The sequence below is a fragment of the Lynx canadensis genome, chromosome D3, assembly GCF_007474595.2.
Source record: "Lynx canadensis isolate LIC74 chromosome D3, mLynCan4.pri.v2, whole genome shotgun sequence".
Taxonomy (NCBI): domain Eukaryota; kingdom Metazoa; phylum Chordata; class Mammalia; order Carnivora; family Felidae; genus Lynx; species Lynx canadensis.
Window position 1 is genome coordinate 564697 of NC_044314.2, and position 25348 is coordinate 590044.

Genomic DNA, 25348 nt, shown 5'->3' on the forward strand with positions numbered 1-25348 from the left:
AAACAACACTGGAGGCATCATGATTCCGGATTTCAAGCTATATTACAAGCTGTAGTCATCAAGACAGTATGGCACCTGCACAAAAACAGACACATAGATCAATGGAACAGAACAGAAAACCCAGAAATGGACCCACAACTGGATGGTCAACTAATTTTTGACAAAGCAAGAAAGAATATTCAATGGAAAAAAGTCTCTTCAATAAATGGTGTTGGGAAGACTGGATAGTGACGTGCAGAAGAATGACACTGGACCACTTTCTTACACCATACACAAAAATAAATTCAAAATGGATGAATTTTGTCTTAAAAGTGGGACAAGAAACCATCAAAATCCTAGAGGAGAACACAGACAAAAACCTGTTTGACCTCAGCCTGAGCAACTTCTTACTACACACATCGACAGAGGCAGGAGAAACCAAAACAAAAATGAACTACTGGGACCTCATCAAGATAAAAAACTTCTGCACAGGAGCCTTTTATCTCCATGAAGGAGACATTAACGCAACTAAAAGGCAGCCTAAGAATGGGAGAAGATATTTGCAAATGACCTATCTGACAAAGGGTTAGTATCCAAAAGCTATAAAAACTTATTATACTCAACACCCAAAAAGCAAGTAACCCATTTAAGAAATGGGCAGAAGACACAAATAGACTTTTTTTTCCAAAGAAGACATCCAGATGGCTAACAGGCACATGAAAAGATGCTCAACATCACTCATCATCTGGGAAATACAAATCAAAACCACATTGAGATACCACCTCACACCTGTCAGAATGGCTAAAATTAACAACACAAGGAACAACAGATGTTGGTGGGGATGAGGAGAAAGGGGAAACTTCTTCACTGTTGGTAGGAATGCAAACTGGGGCAGCCCCTCTGGAGAACAGCATGGAGGTTCCTCAAGAAACTAAAAATAGGACTACCCTATGATCCTGCAATTGCACTATAGGTATTTACCCAAAGGATACAAAAATACAGACTTAAAGGGATATATGCACCCCAATGTGTATAGCAGCATTATCAACAATAGCCAAACTACAGAGAGAGCCCAAATGTCCATTGACTGATGAACGGATAATGAAGATGTGGTGTTTACACACACACACACACACACACACACACACACACACACACACACTGGAATACCACTCAGCCATAAAAAAGAATGAAATCTTGCTATTTGCAATGGCATGGATGGAGTTAGAATGTATTACAGTATGTGAAATAAGTCAATCAGAGAAAGACCAATACCATATGATTTCACTCATGTGTGGGATTTAAGAAAGAAAAGCAATGAACATATGGGAAGGGAGGAAACAAGAGGAGAGAGAAACAAATTACAAGAGACTGCTAATGACAGAGAACAAACTGAGGGTTGATGGAGGGAGGTGGGTGGGGGATGGGCTAGATAGGGGACCGGTATTAAGGAGGGTACTTGTGATGAGCACTGGGTGCTGTATGCAAGTGATTAATCACTAAATTCTACTCCTGAAACCAATATTGCACTGTATGTTAACTAACTTGAATTTAAATAATAATAAAAAAAGAGTTCTCATGGTATCCCCCATGGACGTAGGGCAGTCCCCACAGCTCTGCACAGCAGGTGTCTCCCACTGAGAGCTCAATATGGAACCGTTCTGTCTGCAGGACGACGTTCCTTCCACTCCAGAGCGAAACTTAAGAACAGTGAAGCCTGGTTCTTAAGTTTCGCTCCGGAGTGGAAGGAACGTCGTCCTGCAGACAGAACACATGTGATGGGCAGTGTGAGGACCATGCACACGGGGGGCCCAAAGACCAGCTTTGATGAGGGGTGCAGCTCATTCTCAGGGAGGTCCTGGGGCACCTGTGCCCCACCTCCTGCACCCACAGCTCCGCGCACCTGCTCCAGGGGCCACAGGAAGGGGAAGGAGGGTGGCAGCAGCTGGAGCTGATATGCCAGGAACATTTCTGAGTCTGACAGGAAGGACGCTGGGTTACAAGAGAGATGAAGGGGACTGCCCAGGGCGGCGTGGCCGGTGAGCTGAGAAGCTGGGGCTCTCTCCCCTTGTGGTCCCCTTGAAGGGCGAAGGCTAACCCAGGAAGTGGAGGACAGGGGTGTTTCCAAGGGAGCGAGACTAACAGAAACACAGAGCTGATCTCAGACAATAGACTTCACAAGCCAGAAGTGGACTCAGTCAACCCTTTGCACTCCAGAGGGTTCCTGCTCCTCCCAAGTCTTTGCTGTAAAGCAGTCAGACGCCGCTTCGTCCTGTGTCCCCGAACTGGACCGAGGAACCACTGGGAAGTGGGCACGAGTGCTCCCATGGCTCCAGGGGCCCAGCTATTACCGGCACAGTGAGGGGGCACCAGGACATGGAGCTGGTGTCCCCCAGGCCTCTGGGGCCACCTTCTGAGACCCAGAAGCGATGGTTTGTGCACCCTCCGTTCCAACCAGGGACAAAGAACACTGGCCTGTCCTGGCCCGCGGTCTGCACTTGGCATCCCCAGTGGTGAATAACAACCAGCAGCAGGTCTCGCCTCAGCAGGCCCACCCAACCTTGCTGGTGGCCAAAGTGACTCGGGTCCTGTCCCCTCCCCTCCCCTTCCCAAGGAGAAGCGCCCTCTGTCTTCCACACCGGACACTGAAGCCTTGTTTGTGGCGTAGGAGAAAGGAGATGGGAAAGCAGAAACGAGAACCCCTCCCAATTCCCAACGAAATCGTCGACTGACTTCCCGTAGCTTCTCGGGAGCCTGTCTCAGAAGCAGGACGGCATCCATGCCAGTTGCTCTGCGCTGCAGTTGCCAGGGCACAATGGACAGTGGGTATTTCGGGAAAGCCAGCTTGCCTAACCTACGGTCGAGCCTGGTGGGGCCCGGAGAGCCTGGGCTGGGTGATCGGCTGCAGCTGCGCGTCCCCAGCTCACAGAGCAGTTTCAGGTGCCCACAGAGGGTGCATCGGTGACAGCATCCACCGAGTCGGAGGCCATGGCTGCCACTCACTGGCTCAATCTCTGAGTCTCTACTTGAAGCCTCACAGGGTCGCTGTCACCTCCAGGAGGAGCAGGACCATCCACGTGTCTGCCCGCCCAGCCCTGGCCCTGCAGCCACGTTGTGCTTCAGCCTGTGTTTATGGAACATCATGGCAGTTACCGGAGAGGACAACTGTAATCGAAACAGCCGAAAATAACCGCTGGCAGGAAAGCCTGTACTTAGAGTGGACCTCCTTCAGTGGTTCTCATGCCAGCGTTAACAGCCCAGGCCTGGCTGGCGCGCTGGACCGACCACCCTCCTTCCTCTCCGAGGGGATGGCAGAAGCCCCAGAGAGGCGGTTCCTGACTCCACCAAGGCCCAGTCCCGCAGGAGCAGCCCGTCCTAAGGGGAGGGCCACTGGGCCAACGGCTCTGTTCCTCTGAGCCCACCAAGGAGACCGCCAACTTCTGCCGTCTTCTGCTCCTGCACTAACATCTCCTGCGCACGGACACCAGCGAGAGCTGTAGCAGCACACGCGAGGCGCCTCCTCACCATGCTCGGGGTGCAGCCCCTGCCCCCAGTCCTTCCTGGGGCCACGAGGGTTCACGGGAGCCCCTCCCCCCTCCATCTCCTTCTGGAGCAAAGGGGCAAAACGCCAAGAATTCAGCTAGTGTCAAATAACTGGATGGAGGCTCCGAGCCAAACGCGGTGCTGCTTCAGGAAGATGTTTTAAGCAGCTGGACCGAGACATCACACGGTATGTGATTTATCTACCAGGGTTCACTGCTGAATGTGTGCAAATCAAGTTTCTGGTGCTTCACAGAGCCATGTAACTGATTCCGGAACATTTCATCACCCAAACAGAACCCCCAAACCCAGAGCCACTCTCCACCCCCACCCAACGTTGTGATTTTTGCAGTTTATTTAGCTTATTTATCTGCAGTCTACTTATGCAAATGTAAGCAAATATGAACACAGATTCTTACCGTCGCCTTCCATTACGGAGGGCAAGGTAGCACACGCAGTTTTGAACTCTGTGTTGTCCACTTAATATGTCTTGAAACCCCTGGAACGCGTCATCTTCCTGGCATTTCTAAGAAGCTGCCCAGTGCGGCAACAACCATCTGGGCCAGGAAAGTCCTGGCTGGGGTCACGCCTGGTGGGCAGACAGAGAGCCACAATGCACGCTGGCTCACCCTCCAGATGCTGTCATCCAAGGAATTTGCCATCCTAGGCCATTTCCTGACGTTCCCCCTCAGGCAAACGGAGACTCTAACCCATGTGCCGGGCAGTACGTGTGCCCAGGGCTTGCTTTCTTTGCAACTACGGCCGTGGGAGGAGACACAAGAGCACAGGCTTTGGACAGGCAGATCCAGGCACAGGTTGGACCCTGGCAGCTCTCTGGGGCTCAGGTTCTCCTTTGTGAAAGAGACAGCCCAGCCCCACATTATGGGCTGGCGGAGTGGTGGGCAGGAGGAAGGGTGCTGTGGGGTCTGTGGGCGAGGGTGCCCTGATTCGTCCGTGACGACCGCACAGCCCCTGGACCCTCACTGGCCCCTGCAGCCCACACAAGAAAATCACTGCCCACGTGCAGAAAATAGGGCTCACGAGTGCCTGTCTGTAACACCGACTCAGAAACGCCTGTGAAACACACACCATGTGTGCAGCCTGTCACCCCCCTCCGCCCCACCCACACCCGTCCTAGGAATGCTCAGCAGTCACTGGCCAGGCCAGGCAAAGCATCTGGAGAACAACCCTGGCAGCAGGGGGGCACGGGAGCATTATCGGGGTCTGCAGCACCGGGCATGAAGACTGAAAAGCAGTGAGGGTTTAGGGCAGATTTAACTTCAGCGGCGCCTGGCAGTCAGCAGGAACCCCAGCAACGCCTCCTGTGGAATCAGCAGCCCCTTAGATCTGCAGCACCACGTGCAGGGCCTGTGTCCTCACCTGTAGGTCATGGGGCTGGACTACACAACCCCTTAGCGTTACAGCAACCTCAAATTCCTGTGATCCCGACGGAGCAGGAGGCTCTGTTAGCGTTTGCTACCCTTCGTGCCTGCGCACTGGGCAATGGCGGGGGGGGGGGGGGGGGCGGCACCCCGAGGACTTGTTCCTTAGAGACACAGTCCAGGTTACACTTTCCCCACGTGGGGGTTCCCCTCTTCACCCAGACAACCTGTCTCCCAGACCCCGAATCCTCTGACTCCGCCCACTGGTGATCCTGAACATCGAAAATGTGTGCTTTATATTCTCCGTGTTAACCAAAGAACCTCTGTGCAACCACCGAGGGAAGCTGGAAAACCCTGGGTGGTGCTCAGGTCAAAGGTGAAAGGGCACTCTACAGGAGACACCGACACGCAAAGTGTCCTGTGGCAGGGCACGTGCTCCTGCAGATAAGCGGCATCGATAATTATTCTCTTGGGGTCACTGAGGCCGACCTCTCCACTGAAGTCACATGGGGATGGGCAGGGACCCCCCCCCCCCCCACCGAGAGGCCTCAACCAAATGTCCACCCCAACTGCAGCCCAGGGCGGGCCAAGGCTGAGGGGAGACTGCTCTGAGGGCCGGCTGTTGGGATGCACTGAAGGGTAGGCTGTGCCGGGGGCCCTGCACGCGGTCCAGCGACGCCGGGGAGGGGGGGGGTGCCGCACGTGGTCTGGCAACACCCAGGGGCCTGCATGCGTTCCGGCGACACCCGGCGGCCCTGCATGCGGTCTGGCGACGCCCGGGGGCCCCACACGAGGTCCAGCGACACCCGGGGAGGGGGCCCCACATGCGGCCCGGCGACACCTGGGGGCCCTGCACACAGTCCAGAGACACCCAGGGAGGGGGTGCCGCACGCGGTCCGGCGACACCCAGGGAGGGGGTGCCACAGGCGGTCTGGTGATGCCGGGGAAGGCAGGGCGGAGGCAGGATGGTTAGAGCAGCAGCACTTGGGTCTGGAAAAGCAGTGGCACCGTCCCAAACCTCACCATCTTCCTGCTCTTAGGTCTGTCAGTGGAGCCTCCAGGCTTATCAGCCACAGGGAGGGAGGGAGCTGTGTAGCTGGGCTGTCACGATGTACCCCCCCCCCCCCCCCAGTGTCTGCGACACGGAATGAGAGATGTCCAGGAGAAAGCACATCCGCAGCTCTTTGTTGCTGGACTGACAGAGAAGCCCCAGGCCGTCAGCGGTCTCCTGTCCCAGCACATAAAGGCAGCACAGAGGCTGCCATCGCGGGATGACTTCCCAACCTGGACTCCCCACAGGTCAGAGGGTCCCCAGCAAGCGGAAGACAGGGATGGGGTGACCGACTGTTCTGAGTCATGGCTCATGCCCTGCTATGTCCAGAGTGTCTGGAAGGCGCTTCCTCCTGGGGTAATTTAACTTGAGACTTACAACATGCACGGCCGTCCCTGCCAGCCCCGGGTCCCGGTGCGGTCACCAGCAGCCAGAGGGAGAAGGGTTGGGCCACAGACGCAGCCCCCAGGGAAGGCCTGGTTCTCTGCAGGGATGTGGTGACTCCCATCAGCAAGTGACAATGTGCTTTTGGAAAAAGTATAATTCCTTACCCTCTGATTTGAAATTTTTAACAAGATGACAGACGTACATCAGATATACATGGATATGTTCTGGGAAAGTATCCGACCGGAGCTTGACCTGAACTCACCCAACACGTCAGGTTTAATGGGTACAGTTTCAGTGTGGAGGATGTAAGTTCAGGAGACGGCTGGCGACCATGCACCAGTGGGAACGCACCTGACCCTACCGAACTGTACACTTAAAATTGTTAAAATGGTAAGTTTTATGTTACGGAGGTTTTTCCACTATCAGTGGTTAATACACACTGTAGTGACGCTCCCCTGCACGGTCTCCCAGCCTGGTGGTGGGCAGGGGTGGGGCTGGCGGGCCAGGGGCCGCATCCTGCCTGCGTTCCCCAGTCCAGCTGTCAGCCTCGTCCCAGTTCTGTCTGCATGTGTTGGCTGCTACGCAACGGCTCGGGAGAAGACCTGGGGTGCCAGGGGATGTGCTGTGGCCGGTGGCCTCCGTGCTGAATCATTTTCCCACAGGACAGGGTGGAAAATAGAGATACCGGCAAAAACAGGAAGACAGACCACTGTGCAGGAGGAAATCCAAATCTTGCTTACGCTTCTGGGAGAGAAAAGTTCACAGTGGAAATTTTTATATCTCTGGACTCCAAGCTAGTGCAGGTAAATCATCTGTGTTCTCTCCAGCACGGCCACCCAGTGGAGTCACACAGACACAGAGAAGGGGGTGAGGCTGGCATAACGGTGCTGGAAGTCTGGGAAGTGATGGAGAAAGAAAAGTAAAAAAGGAACAAATGAATAGGCAAACATCTCCAGAGCTGTGAGTCCAAGGGCCTGGGATGGAGGGGCACCACAGTAATTTCACACAGGGCTTTGGAAACCATTTTTCTAAAACAGACCATCCCCTTTCCTGTCCAGCTGCCCGTGCGGGATGACTCCCTTCTGTTCCCTGTGAATTCTGCTGAGGCCAGATTCAGCTGGAGCGTGGGCTTTTGAGAGTCCACCTGGACTTCCACCGGCTCCTGGCCTCCCACACCTGCCCTCTGGAACAAGAAAACCTTTTAAACAGACACGGCTACACAGAGCGGGCAGAGCCTGTCCCAGGGGCGTCCTTGCCTCTTGGGCCCTCCAGGGTCGAAGGTAACTGTAGGCTCTCTTAAGTAACTTCACTCCTTCCTAAAAAGATTTTCCTCCAGATGGAGTGACATTCGACGGGTTCAACATGACTAACAATAGGAACATAAATAGTGCCCCCAGCTTTGTTACACTAAGACCACAACTTAGGCATAGACTCAGTGGGCTAGCCTGTGGCTAAGAGGAAGAATTTCAATGTGTTCAGATCCTGGTGCCCTTTTCCAGCAAAGATGGTTCGAATGCAAGATGCTTAAGAGAGCACAATTTAAGATTAATACCTATCAACTACTCCTTACCTACAGAAGATGTTTGAATCAGCCACTTGCTAAGTAAGACCCATCTCAACTTGAGGTCATCTGAGACGTGCAACTGGTCACAGAGCTTGTACATCACTCTAGGCGTTTTCCCTACATGTCTTCTCCTGTCTGCCAGTCCTGTGGGGTCTCTTAGCCGACGGCGTCCTCTGCCAGGGGCTTCCTACTCTAGTCCCAGCTCATTAGCGCACACCCACTGTTGGCAGGCAAGGGAACAATCACCAGACCGTCTTGGTGCTCGCTGGCCCCCTGGTCCTCTCCTACCATCTCTTCCCAGGCTCACTTCAGCCTGGTGCTTCGAGACTGAGCCCCACAACCTGTTGCTTCTCCCATGAACTCACACACGCTTTTCAGTCTGCCCATTGTGCTTAGCCTGGTGCCATCTCCTCATGAAAAACCTCCGGGACCTTCCGTTCTGGCTCCCACAGCACACTCACCTGGGTGGTCACTGTCTTCCCCAGTCCCTCGAGGGCAGGAGCCCGTATGTGAGGTGAGCCTGTAATTGTCCAACCTGTGGGTGCTCAGTAATGGGGTGCTAAATGGAGGAGCAGAAGCACAACCACAAACTGGGATGAGGCCTACTGAGACATCGTCTTAGCTGAACGAGGAAACTAGCAAAGAGCTGGTAATTCTGTAGCCATTATGAGTGAATCCCCAGGGGAGGGCTCCATAATTTATGGTGCCAAGTTAGGGCTGGCTGACCTCCCCAGGTACCATCAATAGGGTCAAAAGGGACTGGCAAGGACCTGACTTTCAGAAGGTACTAGAAGCTAGATCATCCCTCTAAAATCCCCATGCTGACACCTGTGTCTGCCCATCCCCAACAAGGGCCAGAAAGCTCAACCCCAAAGGGGGCTGGCATTTCTCATTCTGCCTGCCTTTGGCAATGTTGAACAAAACAGTAGCATCCACTCCAGACAACCAGGTCCTGACTGAACCTGGGTCCTGACTGTGGGAGACGCTTCCAAAGATGAACAGGCGGGGCCCTGCCTCCCAGAGCATGTGGTCTAGGACACGCAGGAGTGCGCAGTTACCGCCAGGCTTCAGGGAAGGCAGCGCGGCAGGTTTCCCACGAACCAACCCCTGCAGCGACACTTCCGTCAGGTCCCACAGAGACCCTGCTAACCCTGCCCATGGCTCTCCATCACCCTACTCCATCTGCACGGCCCTGCGGGGGCCAGGCCCATCTCTGGGGCTCTGCTACATACCCCCACATGCCCCCAGGAGACACCTGACTCAAATGGCAGGAACGTTATCCAATTTGCTCGCCGCAGTGCTTGAGGAAGGCGTGGGGTTTAGAGAATCCAGGAAGGAATGACCAGTCTGCAGGCCTGTGTGGTCAGGTGGGCACCAGGGCTCCACCTCCCACGGGAAGTACCTGATCGCCCAGCTCTGAGCAGCTTCTAAACAGTCAGGCACTCGCAGGAGGCACAGGCTGTAGGGTGTGGGGCTTACCAGGCAGGCCATCCAAAGGGCCGACGAATCCCTCTCTTCTAAAAATAGGTGAAGGTACACAGCCCTAACCCACCCTGGAAACAGAAACACAGCCCTGTTACATTATCTGAGGAGTATGCTGCTTTTTGTTTAAAAAGATTTGTTTCAAAGAGAAATCCTGCTAACACAGGCAGCCTGACAACCAATCACTTGGCTCAGGACTGTCGGCTTCAATGTTGAAAGAAAGCCCCACGCTGTGCCTCCATGCCTGGCCTTATTTCCCATCAAACTGGAATCCTTGACCTCGTCCTCTTTGAGAACTGGCTTAAATAAACATGTTACTCATCATATGACCAGCCACTCTGCCCTGACAGAAAAGAAACAGTGAGATGGTCACCTCCAGACACACAGTACTCTGGCCTCTGTGGAAGCTTCGGCAGGAACCATGTCCCCATGCAAAAACCACAGCCTCTACTCTAAACTTTAGCCCTGGGGTCTGCAGCTTGCACCCAGCAAGGCCAGGCCGAGAGGAGCTCCCTACACACAGGACGTAAGATATCAGCTGTTTAGAGCAGGATAAGAGGCCCATAGGCGGCAGCTGTGGTCCCAGACTTGCAGGGTCCAAAGCTGGCTGCTGTCCTAACAGGAGAGCAGCCCACAGCCCACTTCTGGGGAGACCCTCACCGGCCTTCACTGCAGCATTCAGGAGGGCAAATTCAAGGCTCATGAGTCTTCCTGCCACACAAGGACAGTCTTCCAAGATGTGTTTAAGAAGATTCCATTCAAATGTCATTCTAATGCCCTCCTAAAAAGAATTCCACTGGCAGTGTCTTAGCTCAAAATACATATGCTTTTTAACCTAGCAAGACATTTCAGCTAATTTTCCCGGAAGAGACAGATGGACACATAGGTAAAAACGCATAACACAGTTTGTAAGAATGAAAATTTGGAAAAGTTTTAAATATAAAATAAGGGGTTGGTTACGTTTTGTTACATTGATATAACATTTATATATACATTATATATCTCCATTAAAAGATAGTTTGTGTCTACATACATCTACAAAAAGTAAAAAATACAATACTAGCTTAAAACAATGTCTGTGAGTTAAAACTAATTTAAAAGTGTATGTTTATTATGATCCTATTTATGTAAAACTATGTCCAACTTATTTACCTATACCACGTGATCTGGGAGGGGTCACCAAAATGCTAACGGTGGTTACCTTGGGGGTGGTGGAGTTGTTTATTTCCACATTGTTTGAATTTTCTTTTACAAATATGTTATAAGCAGAAAAGACTTTTTTTTTTTAAATGGTAACAATTTTTTTTTTATTTTTATTTTTTTTCAACGTTTATTTATTTTTGGGACAGAGAGAGACAGAGCATGAACGGGGGAGGGGCAGAGAGAGAGGGAGACACAGAATCGGAAACAGGCTCCAGGCTCCGAGCCATCAGCCCAGAGCCTGACGCGGGGCTCAAACTCACGGACCGCGAGATCGTGACCTGGCTGAAGTCGGACGCTTAACCGACTGCGCCACCCAGGCGCCCCGAAAAGACTTTTAAAAACAGTCTTACACGGGTGCCTGGGCGGCTCAGTCCGACTCTTGACTATGGTTCAGGTCATGATCTCATGGTTTCGTAAGACTGAACCCCACATCGGGCTCCGCACAGTCAGCACAGAGCCTGCTCGGGATTCTCCCTTTCCCTGTCTCTCTCAAAGTAAATAAAAAGAAAAGGCAAAAAAAAAAAAAAAAAAAAAAAAAAAAAAAAAAAAAAAAAAAGTCTTGCAAAGAGTTTAATGACAGGATATATTTATGATATATTAGGACTTCAAATAGCACGAGTCCAAATTATAAACACACCCTGGGCTTGAATATGTAAAAAAAAAACCATGTGACCAGGGAACAAACAAGAAAAGGTCAAACCCACCTCCATGTCACCACCATGTTCAAGGTGCTCACTGGGCTGGGGCACTTTCCCGCCCTCCCGCAGGCTCAGCTGGGGGGCAGGGGCAGCCCCGGGGCACAGGTGCACCAAGCTGTGTCCAGGAGATGCCGATGACCTCGTGGTTTCTGACTGCCCGCACAGATGTCTAGTTTGCCCAGGACCAGCCCCTGGATTCTTCTGGATGGTGGGTGGCTCTGGCTTTGTTTTCTTTTTAATGAGCTTCATCAGCACATTCTCTCCCCCCTTCCACTCCCACTCCAGGGGTGAATGCGGGCTTCAGGCATTTTGTTTTCTGAACGTTCCCACGGTGGAGCCACGGGAGAGTGTTTGCCTTTTCTTTCAATTAAAAAAAAAAAAAAAAAAAAAAAAAAAAAAAAAAAGGAAATTCTCCAAATATGCAAACTTCCAGGAATCAGTGGCAGTTAAAGAAGCAAATATGTCTCATGAAAAAGCTCCCACAGCAGAGGGTGTTACATCTGTTCCTACAAGCACAGGGACACAGACAAGGTTACTTCAGCACAACTAGGCTTTTCCCTGCCCTCAACACACACAGCCTCCGACCCGGGGCAGCGTCTCAGGAAAGAGAATTGTAGCACCCTAAAACGTCAGAGACCCTGAGTGCTTCCTGCTAAGCATTGAACCCCCAACCTAAAAACCGAACACAACTTCTGGGACTTAATGAAGTATCTGAGAAAAGCAATTATAAGCAGGATTTACACAGCCTGACACTTTAAGATTCTTCCAGTGCATGTAACCAAATTGTCAGCGATTCTGTATGTTTTACTTTGAAGAACATCCCGTAATTACTTTTTCTGGTAACTCCCTCCCTCCCCCTCCCCAATCATGCAACTTGTGATAAATCAGACATATGTCTCTTGTTCATTCGAGGCACTGAGAAGGACACCACGACACCAAGAATAGCGAACAGATACGGGGAAGCGCACAGTATTTATGTTTCTTTTACAAGTAAACACTTCAGAGCATTCTAATTGTGCTGAAAATCTTGTGGTATAATTAAGTCTTCTCAAGCCCCCTGTGACACCCTGAGGCCACCCTGAGGCCACTCACCCTGGGGACAGAAGAGCCACGGATACTCCATCAGGATTCCACCTCCAGTTCTAGGCTGGGGCCTGGGAGGCAAAGAGGCCCATCTCTTAAATAACAAGAGGGCTGGGAAGCTGGTGTTGGAGGGATTTATTGAAGGATATGTGGTGAAAAGTTAGTGTTTGCATTTCCTGTTTATTCTGCTAAAAATAGAAAGAGATACTCTGAGTATCTTTGCTGGTCTTGTCCTGCATTCTCTCTGGTTTGGGCCAGCTTTCTGAAATGTTCCTGCATCCTTGGGGATGACCAGGGGAGTGAGCAGGAGACAGGGAAGATTGGCTCCCCAGCACTGGCTGGGTGTGTGGCCCACATTCGCAGATCCTGGGACAATTCGATTCCAGCAACTTACTTAAGTGGGCACAGCATTCAAGTGAAAGGCATGATGATGTCTGTTGTGCATACAAGGGGAGACCCCGCAGTGTTTAGCAGAGGTCCGGCGCTGGACAGAGGACTACAGAAGTCTACTAAACGCAGGAGAGAAGCCTGTATGTGTGAAGGCCAAAGGCATGGTCCTTTGTCCCCCTGGGCAGAAATGCCATCTAACATCCTAAGGAAGATGTCCCCGGCTGGGTCCCGGGAGGACAAAATCCAAGTCATTCCTGGCCTGTCATCTGAGCTCTCAAATGCAGACTCTCCATAACTGGCTTCCTAACCCTGCACGCTCCAAGGGCCCTCGGCGAGATGGTGCTGGGAAATGGCTGCTCAGAATAATGTTCTTAAAGGCATCAAGTAAAATACGTGTATTTATAAAGGAAATCAGTTACTTTGAAGACAGTGATCAAAATACTACAGCCAATATGTGATATAACACTGTATGTGCTTTCTTACTAACACAATGAATAACAATCCATACCAGTGTTTTCAAATAACGATTACAAGGGCACCTGGGTAGCTCAGTCAGTTGAGTGCCCAACTCTTGGTTTTGGCTCAGATCATGATCTCGAGGTTTGTGGGATCGAGCCCTGCATTGGACTCTGTGGTGACAGCCCAGAGCCTGCTTGGGATTCTCTCTCTCTCTCTCTCTCTCTCTCTCTCTCTCTCTCTGCTACTCCCTCCCTCTCTCTCTCAAAATGAGTGAATACACTTAAAAAAAATAATAAAATAGTGCTTACAGTAAATAACATTCAAAATATCTGGCTACAATAAGCACATGAACACACAATATGAGAATATCCATGATTTCTATTGTAACAAAGTTGCAGGCCCTGCTACCCCTGCTGTGCAGGACCAGTTACATACCTCATAAGTTTACCAACGGACCCCAAATAGAGGCCAGCTGCAGGTTCCTGAGCACTGCCTGGAGTTTTGATGGTAAATAAATTAATTAAAAACTCCAAGTTTTTACACATATTGAAAATGGCTGAATTTTGGAAATAAAGGCTAAAGATGAGCTCAGATGACATCACCCAAGGTCAAGGCTCAGACTCAGGAGACTCTGGTTTGAATCTTATACTTTTTAATTTTGTAAGAGAGATACTGAGATATAATTTATTGAAAAATAACTTACATACCATAATGTTCACCCATTTAAGGACTACAATTCAATGGTTATGAGTATATTTACAAAGGCCTGCAATCAACACCACTATTGAATTACAGAATATTTCAGTGTCCAGTTAAGAAACCCTAACCTCCCAATACTCCCTTCTCCCTAGCAACCACGAATCTGTTTCTGTCTCTATGGACTTCTCATACACAGTTGACTCTCATTATACATGGTAGTTATATTCTATAAAGTCTCCGTGAACATTGAATTATTGAATACTGAAACATGGCTATTTGGAAAATACACGGTTAGGTTCCTGTGAGCCTCTGACCAACGTTTTCATCCACTGAGCAACATAAAACCTTCTGCTATATGTGTTTCTATTTAAAGATATATATTTAGTGGGGTGCTTGAGGGGCTCAGTCAGTTAAGCATCTGACTTTGGCTCAGGTCATGATCTAATGGCTCGTGACTCAGTCCCACAGAGACTGTCAGTAGAGGGCCCACTTCAGATCCCGACTCCCTCTCTCTCTGTCCCCCCCCCCCCACTCTCTCTCTCTCAAAAATAAATAAACATTAAAAAAGACATGTATTTAGTATATATTATTGATTCTTAATGTTGAACTCATAGCTAAGAGCACTTTCTATGTACAGCACATCACATCCCTCTTGCACTTAGGAAAACTCAGTAGCACTCCTGCACTAGGCATGGAGTCATTTTCAACAGTGAAATCACAAGAAAAGCACAGGAGGATTCTGAGAAGATGGCAGAGCAGGGGCCCCGGGAATCTCTCCCCCCCAGATGACAACAGCAGGGGCGGAACCTGTGTGATGGGACTGCTTTGGAACTCTGGACTCTGCCCGAGGCCTGCCACGTGTCCGGGAGAAGTAGTCGATTTTGGTCCATTCCAGCTCGCAGCACAGCAGCACCTACCCGTCCCGCGCCCCAGCCATGTGGCAGGCAGCCGGGCACGTGTTTCTGGAGCAGCCCGCAGAAGCCAGGTGGACGAAAAGGACCCCGTCCCCCAAACGGCAGGAGGCCATGCTCTGACCACACAGGTGCGGACTCAGAGGCTGGCGGCCATTGCTGTCACCCCTCCAGCTCCAGCTCGAGTGACTTCAAGGGGATAAGTGCCCTCTTATCCCCCTTTTGTTTTCCACTTTTCCCCTTTTGGGAGCCACACGTTAAAGACTAGGACATTGAAAAACAGCTGCCTATTTGGGGGAAGTTAGGAAGCGACGGCACATGTCCAAGGAAAGGCTCAGAAAAGACCAGGGAAGACATTAAATGGACACCTCAGGTTGACCCCCGGCACAGAGCCTGCAACCATGAAAAGAACGACGACAACGCAACAGCAAACCTTGGGGAAGGGGGAGAATCTGATTTCCAGAGTAACCGCATCATGAGATTCGAATGTCCAGCGCTCAGCAAATCACAAGGCACACAAAGAAAGAGGGGACTTCGGCCCATTGAAAAGAAAAAGATAATTCAACAGAATCTGTCCCTAAAAAGGACCCGGTGTCAGATCTACTAGAGAGATTTTAAAGCAACTGTCTTAAAGATGCTGAAAGAACTAGAAGATGTGGATAAAATCATGAAAAAAAAGTATGAACAAAATGGAAATATCAGTAAAGAAGGAGAAAACCAGCAAAGAAACCCCAAGGAAATTCTGGAGCTGAAAAGTACAATAACTGAAATGAAAAATTGATTAGAGGGATTCAAAACAGATTTGAACAAACAGAAGAAATACCAGTGAACCTGAAGACACGACAGTGGAAATCATCAACACTGTGGAATAGAAAGTAAATGAAGAAAACGGAGACCGAGGGACCCATAGGACATTGTCAAGAGGACCGACACACACACTGTGGGAGTCTCAAAAGGAAAAGAGGGGCAGAGAGAATATTTGAAGAAACAATGGCTATAAATCTTCCTAACTTTAAGAAAGACATGAATATAAAATCCAAGACGCTCAGCAAACTCCAAATAAGATGAACTCAGACAGACCCACTCTGAGACAAGTTGTAACCAAACTTTCAAAAGACCAAGAATCTTGAAAGCACCAAGAGAGAGGGGAATCATCACACCCAAGGGGCCCTCAGTAAGCTTATCTGCAGATTTTTCACCAGAAACTTTGGGTTTCAGAGAAAGTGCACAACACATTCAAAACAGTGTACGAAGACAGGCCTGTCACGTGTGACTCCTATACCCAGCAAGACCGTGCCGCAAAGCGAGAGGGAGATCAAGACGTTCCCAGACAGACAAACGCTGTGGGAGGTGGGGACCACCGACCTTTTCTGCAAGAGCTGCTTGTTCCCGGGAGTAGGGCAGACGCAAGGACAGAACAGGAGACAGTCACTAGAGGCCGTGCGAGAACTAAGGTCTCGGGGCAGGCCAGCACACGGCCAGTTATAAAAAGGCACAGTTCACAAAAGAAAAAATAGACAAATTTGACTTTGTTCCAAATTAGAAATTTTGTACATCAAAAGACAATGTGCAGAGTATAAAGGCAACCTACAGAATGAGAGAAAATATTTGCAAGTCCATATCTGACAAGGGATTAACATCCAGAACAAAAAGAGCCCCTGAAACTCAACAACCAAAGGCAACCTTGTGCAAAAATGGGCAAAGGACCCGAACGGATGTCTCTCCAAAGAAGACGTACAAGTGCCCATGAAGCACTGCAAACACCAACATCACTAATGATTAGGGACTTGCAAATCAAGAGTACGAGATCCCACCTCACACCCATTGTGATGGCTACTTTTAAAGAACCAGAAAACAACAGGTGCTGGTGAGGGTGTGGAAAAACTGGGACCCTGTGCGCTGTTGGTGGGAATGCAAAATGGTGCAGCTGCTGTGGAAAACAGTATGACGGTTTCTCAAACACTTAAGAGTAGAACTACCATGTGAAGCAGCAATATTTACACTACAGAGTCTATACCCAAAAGAATTGAAAACAGGGTCTCAAAGAGATATTTGTCTCATGTTAACAGCAGCTAAAACATGGAAGAAACCCAGATGTCCACTGATGGGTGAATGATGAACAAAATGTGGCCTATTCAAATGGAGTATCATTCAACCTGGAAAAGGAAGGAAATGCTGGCAGTCTCTCCCCTGAGAAGAACCTTGAGGACATAATGCTCAGTGAAGCGAACCAGTCACAAATACTGCAGGAATCCACTTCCAGGAGGCTCCTAGAGGGGTCACAGTCACACAGGTAGAAAGTAGGGTAGTGGGCACCAGGGGCTGGAGGGAGGGCAGAACGGGGAGATAGGGTCTAAAAGACAGAATGGCTCGGTTTTTCAGGATGAGAAGCATCGTGGAGACGGATGGGTATACAGCGGTGGCAAGCTTTGTTGTATGTACTTTGCCACAATTATTAAGAAAGAATAAGCACAAAAAAGTGGGAAACATGGCAGTAAATCGACTGTGGCAAGGACACGTGCGTGCCGGAAGACCTGATGCGAGAAGGCGGACCCCGCTGCACTGGCGGCCGACCCTCCACTGCCCCGCGCGTCTGCAAGTGGCCGCCGAGCGTTGAGCATCGCTTTGGGGCAACAAATAAGTTTTAGCGACTCCGCAGACACAGACTCTGCACCTCAGAGCACAGACTGAACGCACGCCTCCGACAGCGGCCCGCACACCCGGCTACTCTCACCTGCCCCTCCTTCCAGGGTTCCCGCGAGCTGTGTCCCCTCAGTCCCGTCTACGACTGAGCCCTGTCCCACCGCACGTCTTGTGTGCACTCGCCGGTCTGCGCACACTGGGGCGTTTGCACCCTTTGGCCATCACGGACACCGCGGCAGTCAACAGTCACGCATAAGTTCCTGTGTGGGAATAGGACTCCCACATCCTGGTATTTTGTTGAAGCGTTTCCACATCTGTATTCACAAGGGAGGTTGGCCTGAAGTTTCATTGTGATGTGCATGTGTGGTTTGGGGTAAGAGATTAGTGAGTGGCAGACAAAGTATGTTTCCTAAACATAACTGTGGGTTTACTTCAACATCTGTTAGAAGGCTGATGGCTCTTCACTTGTGATAGGAGTACAGATTTCTCCTAAAATATACACCACGGTATAGAAAGTTATTAGGTAAGTGACAGAGTGAGGGTGGCTGCAGTAAAATCATGAAAACAGTATTACTGTGACTGACATCTCGGAACACCTGCTGTAGGAAAAGAACGTGGGACCCGAGTGTCACCTCCCAGGGTAGCCTCAGCGATGCCCTGCCTGCAGATGGGCACTGCCTTTCACACAGTTAGCAAGTCTATCCTGAACATGGAGGGTGTCAGGACGACTCCTGCTTCCTACCATCCACAGCAACACAGTTGTCCCGCCTCTCCCACCTGGACGCAGTATTTACAGCAAGAGTCCACTGAGCATGGCGAGAGCAGAGCCCGTTTCCCCAGTGATGGAATCGAGGCGCTGAGCTTTGTGAATATTAGGAGTACTTTCTTTTTTTTCTTTTATTTATTTTCAGAGAGAGAGAGAGAGCACACAGCAGGGACAGAGAGACAGGGAGAGAGAATGAATCCCAGGCAGGCTCTGAGCTGTCAGCACAGAGCCCACCGTGGGGCTCGAACTCACAAACCGTGAGATCATGACCTGAGCTGAAAGAGAGTTGGATGCTTAGCTGACTGAGCCACCCAGGCACCCCAGGAGCCCTTTCCTATTTAAGTATGGCAACTATAATTTGTTTGTTTTTAATTTTTTATGTTTATTTATTTTTGAAAGAGAGAGAGAGAGAGAGAGAGAGAGAGAGAGGGAGAGAGAGAGACAGAGTGTGAGTCGGGGAGGGGCAGAGAGAGAGGGAGGCACAATCCGAAGCAGGCTCCAGGCTCCGAGCTGTCAGCACAGAGCCCGACGCAGGGCTCGAACCCGTGAACTGTGAGATGTTGACCCGAGCTGAAGTCAAATGCTTAACCGACGGAGCCACCCGGGTGCCCCAAGTATGACAACTATCTGAGGTAGGCGCTGCTCTCCCATTTTATAGACCAGAAAGAGCATTAGGGATCAGCTGGTCAGAGTCAGTGAGAAGGTGCTAGAGGCAGGGTCTGAACTGGGGTCCCTGACAGAGGTCTCTGTCATGTGACAGAGAAAGGCACGGGTTGCAGGTGACACACTACGGGGCGGGGGAAGGAACCCTAAGCCAGCCAATTAAACTTTGAGCTATTTCTCTCAGGGCAGTGGCAGAGGGAAAGTAAACAATGAAGACAGGACACAGGGCCTCAGCCAGCAAGCTGAAAAGAGGCAGAGCCGCCAGAGCCGCCCCTGGGAAGTGGACACACTCGTGGGCACACAGACCTCGGAGCTTCCTGCGTCACCTCAGCTTCAGAGGGTCCACAGCACGGGGTGCCAGGTGTCAGCAGCACTGTGAGGGAAAGGCGCGCCCTCGGTGGCACCTCCAGTTCAGCTCCGCACAGACAACACTCGTTCCCTCTGTGACCGATGGATGACAGAGCCCGCGTGCAGATCTCCGGTTTACACGGTGCTCCGCACCCACTGCTCACCCTCCCGCACCCTGAGAGCAAGCACTGTGACCCGGGATGGCCAGGGCGGAGCGGCGGGACGTGGCCCCGAGGGCCAGCGAGGAGCCCTGAGAACGGCCGCTAAGTAAGGCCCAGAGAAGCAGAGTAACAGGACAGAGAACGGCCGAGGGGACACGAGGTGACTGGGTAGCGCGGTCTGAGGGCGGGCCTCTCTCAGAGGGCGGCTCCAGGCGGGGGGCAGCCGGGCGCAGGGGCGGCCAGGGCAGCGGGCAGGAGGACGCGGCAGAGCCCGGGGTCACGTGGAGGCAGCGGAGCAACGCGGCAGGGCTGGGGACGAAGCAAAAGCCACTAGGCGGAAGTGACAGTGCCATCAGCGGGACAGCCAGGCTCAGCAGGGACTGAAGACGCAGAGCTGTCTGATCTCGTGCCAGAGAACCAGGCAGAAGGTGAGGTCAGCGGGTCTCCCGCCGTTCCCTTCCAGCAGCACAAACAAGAAGAGAGAATGTCCGCGGAACCGCGGCCAGCACGCCCTGAGCTCTCCGCACGTGCGCCTTCTCCCCTCGGGACAACGTGATGCCGCAGCAGGGACTGAGGCCCAGGCGCCCGGCTATACGCCTCGGCCTCCAGCGTCCCGGCCTCCTCCTGTTCCGAACACTGTGGCTGCTGCTCCCGGTCTCTGCTCAGCTCTCCTGCCCCCACTGAGGCCACTGCAGCCAACACAGCGAGCCACGGCGGTCACCCTGCAAGCGTCCCCTGCGGGCGGTCTGTGCGCTCGCTGTGGGCACAGAAGTTCCAGTCACGACCGAGTCAGCCAGGAAACGCCTCCCCGCAGGCGGCTCCTTCCTCCAGTATTTTATTTGGAAATGGGAAGATTCTCCCAAGTGTAGAGACGAGACCAGCACGAGGCCCAGCTTCGACTCAACAGCGGGGCACACGCCCTCCCAACCATTAACCTACGTTAGCAGCCGGTTTTCCCATAAAATGATACCGTTACAGCAAAGCTAGACCCTCAGAGCTAAAAGTTAGCCAAAGTTATAATTTAAAGCTAGCATAAGTTTCCAATCCTAAAAAGACAGTGGAAAACACACACTAGCAACCACAAGTTTCATTCCTGGGTTACTGGCTAATGCCGTTTTGTTAGCGAACTCGCATCCAGTTAAAATATGAAAGCATCAATAGTATTTCTTCCTCAGTTTTTAAAAATCAGAAGTCAACACTCTTTAAGATTGAAAATGCATTTAAAATTTTGAAGACCTTCTGATAAACTGGTGTTGACCAAACACACGTTACCTTCTTTTCTACCACAGGCTAGAAAAGAGAATCGCGTGGCTCTGTAGCAACAGACAAAACCGAAAACTGCATGTTTGAAATGGGTGCAGCGGCCCCCGGTACCTCGTTTCTGGATGAAGACCCTGAGCAGGGGGTTGGCGCTCGAGACCGCCTTGCAGAAGTTGTCATCGTTGTTGATGGGCAGCAGGTCGCCGTGCACATCTGCATAGCCAATGGTCACGTCTGTGTTGGAGATGTGGTGCGTGTGAACCACCAGGTTGTAGAAGTCTTCAAACTTCCCTGGCTTTTGACGGTCTAAGGAAAATCTCCGGAACTCAGCCCCAAACTACAATGCAAGAGACAGGGGGGACATAAGTAGCAGGGAAAGGACGGGAAATAAGGCTTGTTCACGTCATGCCAAGCGCGTCCTGAGCCTCCGTGAGGCCCGGACACAGCGGTGAACTGTGTCCCTGTCCTCATAGAGCTTCTGCAAACACACGAGGAAAGGGGAGACAGGAATGTGGGGGATCAGTTCACTCAACGCTGACCTGTGTCCTGAGGACAGGACAGGTGCTGGAGCTCAGGCTACTGAAGAAAAAGCAAGGTCAAAAAGTATTATGAGTATGGTGGACGAGATTGAAACGGGAGCCTGTGCTTAGTGAGGGCCTTCACCTGGGGTGGCTGTCCAGGCTCAGCCTGCGGTGTCCGCACAGCCCCGAGACAGGGGCAAACACTCATAGGCAGGAGGGAAGCAAGGCCAGCGGAACGCTCTGTATTTTTCCTGAGGGCAATGGGTGGTCCTGGAACAATTTCAATTTTAAGCAAGGAACTGATTTGATATGATTTGCATTTGATTTTTTTAAAAAAAATTATGTATTTACTGAGAGACAGAGGGAATGAGAGAAAGCAAACGTAGGAGCGACAGGGGGGCAGACAGAGAGAGCGCAAGAGAGAGGGAATCCCAGGCAGGCTCTGTGCCGTCAGTGCAGAGCCCCACGTGAGATCATGACCTGAGCAAAAATCAAGAGTCAGATGCCTGACGGACTGAGCCACCTAGGGGCCTCTGGTTTGTATTTTTAAAAGACCAAAGGATCAAAAGTGGAAGCAAAAGTGAAAGAAGGAAGGACTGTGGTAAAAAGCAGGCTTCACAAATCTCAGGGAGACACGAACGTGGGCCCTGGTCCCGCCCAAAACACAGAGCAGGTTTCTCTCTCAAAAGACGGTACTCACTCCGCCTGCTCTGGGAGATGCCCAGGGCCCAACTTTCCTGACAGTCCCTGGCCCTGGCACAGTTCTCTGCCAGGAAAGGACCCTAGGTCACCTCCCACGGGCTGAACCATCCTGGGATCCGAGGACACCACCTCTGTTTGGCCTAAGGGTTTCTGGATTAGGACATGCTGTCGTCCCTCGCTTGGCAATACAGACCTTTATTCATCAGGCAGCACAGATTCAATGCTCTTCAACACAACTGAAAACTAATTATAGTGGTTCCAAAATACACAAAAATGAAATGTCTAATGTTTATACAATACGAGTCATTACATCATCTAGACATTATGTCAACTAGTCAAGGGCAAATCAACTCAAACCATATGGGTTTGTGTGGTTCTCAAAGTGGGCAGGCATCAGAATCACCTGGAGGCCCCTAGAGGTCTGGACTGGGCTGATCTGGAGAGCGGGCCCCATAATTTGCATTTTTAACAAGTTCCCAGGAGAAGCTGATGCCCTTGGGCTGGGGACCACACCATAAAACCACTGGTTTTAAGGGAATCAGTCTCCAAATCTCCGTGGCCACAGATCTCTGAGAACCAGAGTCTGCTGTTCCATTTCCCCTTTTAAAAAACAAAACAAACCTCTCACCCATCCCACATTGCCCCAGGAATAAAATACTTCAGCACGCAGGACAGTGGGACATTCTGAAATACTGGTTCGAGAAAAGCCACCTTCGATGGGCAAGCACAACCCCTAAGGCCTCCTCCCACGTACTGGGTCAGGGGAGGAGGGGCTCCGGGCTCAGCCCAGAGGGCCACGCAGCAAGGCTCTCCCCCGCCACTCTGCCGCTGTCAGAAGTACCCATCTTGAGATGGGGCCTGTGAACACCGCACAGCAAACCGAGAAATCCCTCCCGCATTGCTGAGAGGTCAGCATTCCTCCTCTTCTTCATATTTATCCCAGCATGCACCATTGGCTGGCCCAGGGTGAGCAGCACACAATCTCTCACACACAGGCTTACATCCTGGGGCCACAAAACTTTTGAAGACACAAGAGTTCAAGCCTACATTAGTTTAATGTGATCTTTTTTCAGATTCGGTTATGTCGTCACATCATGAATATTTATTTCAACAATAGCCGTCATCTCTCCCATCTCAGATCTAATACAAGCTAACTTCCAGAGCAATTAGTTCTTATCAGTATGCACCCTCTTTTCATTAAGCACATAAGGAGAGTTCAATGGTGTCCAATGAAATCAGCGTATGCCTCTGAGTTTCATGTGCGGTTCTTGATTCTTCCCCCAAACTGGACACCACGCACTCACTCTGATTTAAGGGACACCGGCTGCCTCTCCTGACTCACTCCCCCTGATTAGGCCACATCCTAGGTGAGCAGTGAGAAACAGCCCATGCTGGGCCAAGTCCCTCCTGCATTTGGCAGTCAATCTAAGGTTAGTCTAATTTGTTTCTCCAATCTTTTAGTGGTTTTCTTCAAAATACGTCTTTATAATTTTTTTAAACTTTTTTTTAGAGAGAGAGAGAAAGAGTGAGTGAGCAGAGGAGAGGGCAGAGGGAGACTGAGAGAGAATCTTAAGCAGGCTCCACATGGAGCCCGACACGGGGCTCACGAACAGGACCCTGGGATCATGACCTGAGCCACCCAGGTGCCCCTTCTTCAAAATACGTCTTAACGTGTGCACTGGAAACGAAAATGAATCCAGACTGCTTCCTGACAGAAAGCAAGTCTGATGTGTATTTGATAATGAGGCTGACTTTGTTAATCCATCCAGCAGTATGGTGAACAATGCTTCTTACGTTGAATGAGTCCCAAAGTTTGGCAAAAAGAGGTATGAAATGGGATATTAGCATTTTTCCTAATTTTTTTTATTATGGCAAAATACACATAACATAAAGTTTACCATTAAAAAAATCTTTTTTAATGTTTTTTTATTTTTGAGAGAGAGAGAGACAGAGTGCAAGCAGGGGAAGGGCAGACAACAAGAGAGACACAGAATCCGAAGCAGACTCCAGGCTCTGAGCTGTCAGCACAGAGCTGGATGTGGGGCTCCACCTCACAAACCGTGAGATCGTGACCTGAGTCGAAGTCAGATGCTTGACGGACTCAGCCACCCAGGTGCCCCTAAAGTTTACACTGCTGAGTAGCTGTCCCCATCCATGTGTCTTCGTATCTTGTGCAACTGAGTCCGTCCCCATTAAACACGGACTCCCAGCCCCTCCCCCAGTCCCTGGTGACACCACCTACCTGCCCGTCTGTATGAATATGACTCCTCTAAGTACTTCATATGAGTGCAATCATCCGTTTTTGTCTTTCTGTAACTGGCTCATTCCCCTGATCAAATATATAATTTGAAACACTCTCATTCTGTGGGTTGCTTTACTCTGTGGATCTGGGTCCTTCTAAGGGGAAATGTTACAGCTGTGAGCAGGGCACAGGAGGAAAAGGTAGATTGAGGCTGCTGTCTAACTTGCCTGCCAACCTAGGGCAGGTGCCATAATGTCAGTTTTTCTTAAAACTTTCCTTAGTGAGCACTTAGCTTTGAAGTTGTACCTGTTCTGGACTGAGGAGACGGCCTCCCAAACAGACACCTCCCTTTGTGGAGTTCTGCAGGTTTGAATGTGGGACAGCAGGTGAGTGTCTGATGCTCAACCGTCACTACCTTGTCATGAGCCTTGCCGCGGGAACAAACTCCTATAGCGAGGCTTGGCATTTCAGGCTGGTCTCCAGAAAACTTTAAAGTTGGTTCAGGCATTTGCATAGGGATCCCTATGTACTAATGCAGTGGTCTTCAAATGTCACATACCTCCTGAGGAATTCTGAAAAACTACCACTATAAAAAGGATAACATATTTTTAAGTTAGCATCTAAATTTTTCATAACAAAAATAAATAGTTGCAAGGGATATAATTTCCAGCATACTGTATTTCTTTTAAAAATAAATATTTTATCAGATGATCTTTTAAATACAGTCAATGAAAGCTAAATGCCATAGTGATATGATGTTACCATCATGCATTTTAAAATAGAATAACCAACTCTTTTATAACAATCAGAAATTCCACATGGGCTTTTTTTCTGTTTGGTCCCTTGTTTCTATCACACTGCTCCAAGAGGATTGAAGCCTAGTATTTTATCATAATAATTTATGCTGGAGTACCCTGCCACTCTTCTATGCAAGAAAATCAGATAAATTGAATTAAACATTCTTTTTCACATGGCCACAAGGCTCTATTTGTGGAGAATATTTCTATATTGGTGTCAGTGGTATGGAGTTTTAATTTTGCAAGATGGAAAGAGTACTGGACGGTATGCACAACGGTGTGAATGTAAACTGTATACTGTGAACTGTGTGCTCAGAAACTGGCTATGATGAACTTAATGCCTGGGTTATGGACCAAAACTATACAGTAACATAAAATAAATAGATTTTTTACAGTAGAAAGTTTGTAGCCTAAGTC

General features: G+C 50.2%; 1 protein-coding gene and 2 long non-coding RNA genes across 3 annotated transcripts in view; 1 reads left to right on the plus strand and 2 right to left on the minus strand.

The window, feature by feature from the left end:
* Positions 1-25348, minus strand: part of PARD6G (par-6 family cell polarity regulator gamma) — a 91955-nt gene that overhangs the window by 45037 nt on the left and 21570 nt on the right. Inside the window, exon 2 of the mRNA XM_030336248.1 lies at positions 20784-21006. Within this exon, the coding sequence (XP_030192108.1) occupies positions 20784-21006 (223 nt within the window). The remainder of the gene's footprint in view (positions 1-20783; positions 21007-25348) is intronic.
* Positions 5850-10454, plus strand: LOC115528274. The gene is made up of 4 exons (XR_003973200.1): positions 5850-6200; positions 6529-6729; positions 7002-7142; positions 7398-10454. It is a non-coding gene; the product is annotated as an uncharacterized LOC115528274 (long non-coding RNA).
* Positions 11146-12488, minus strand: LOC115528273. Its single transcript, XR_003973199.1, has 2 exons — positions 12379-12488; positions 11146-11646 (listed from the first exon to the last, which is right to left on the minus strand). It is a non-coding gene; the product is annotated as an uncharacterized LOC115528273 (long non-coding RNA).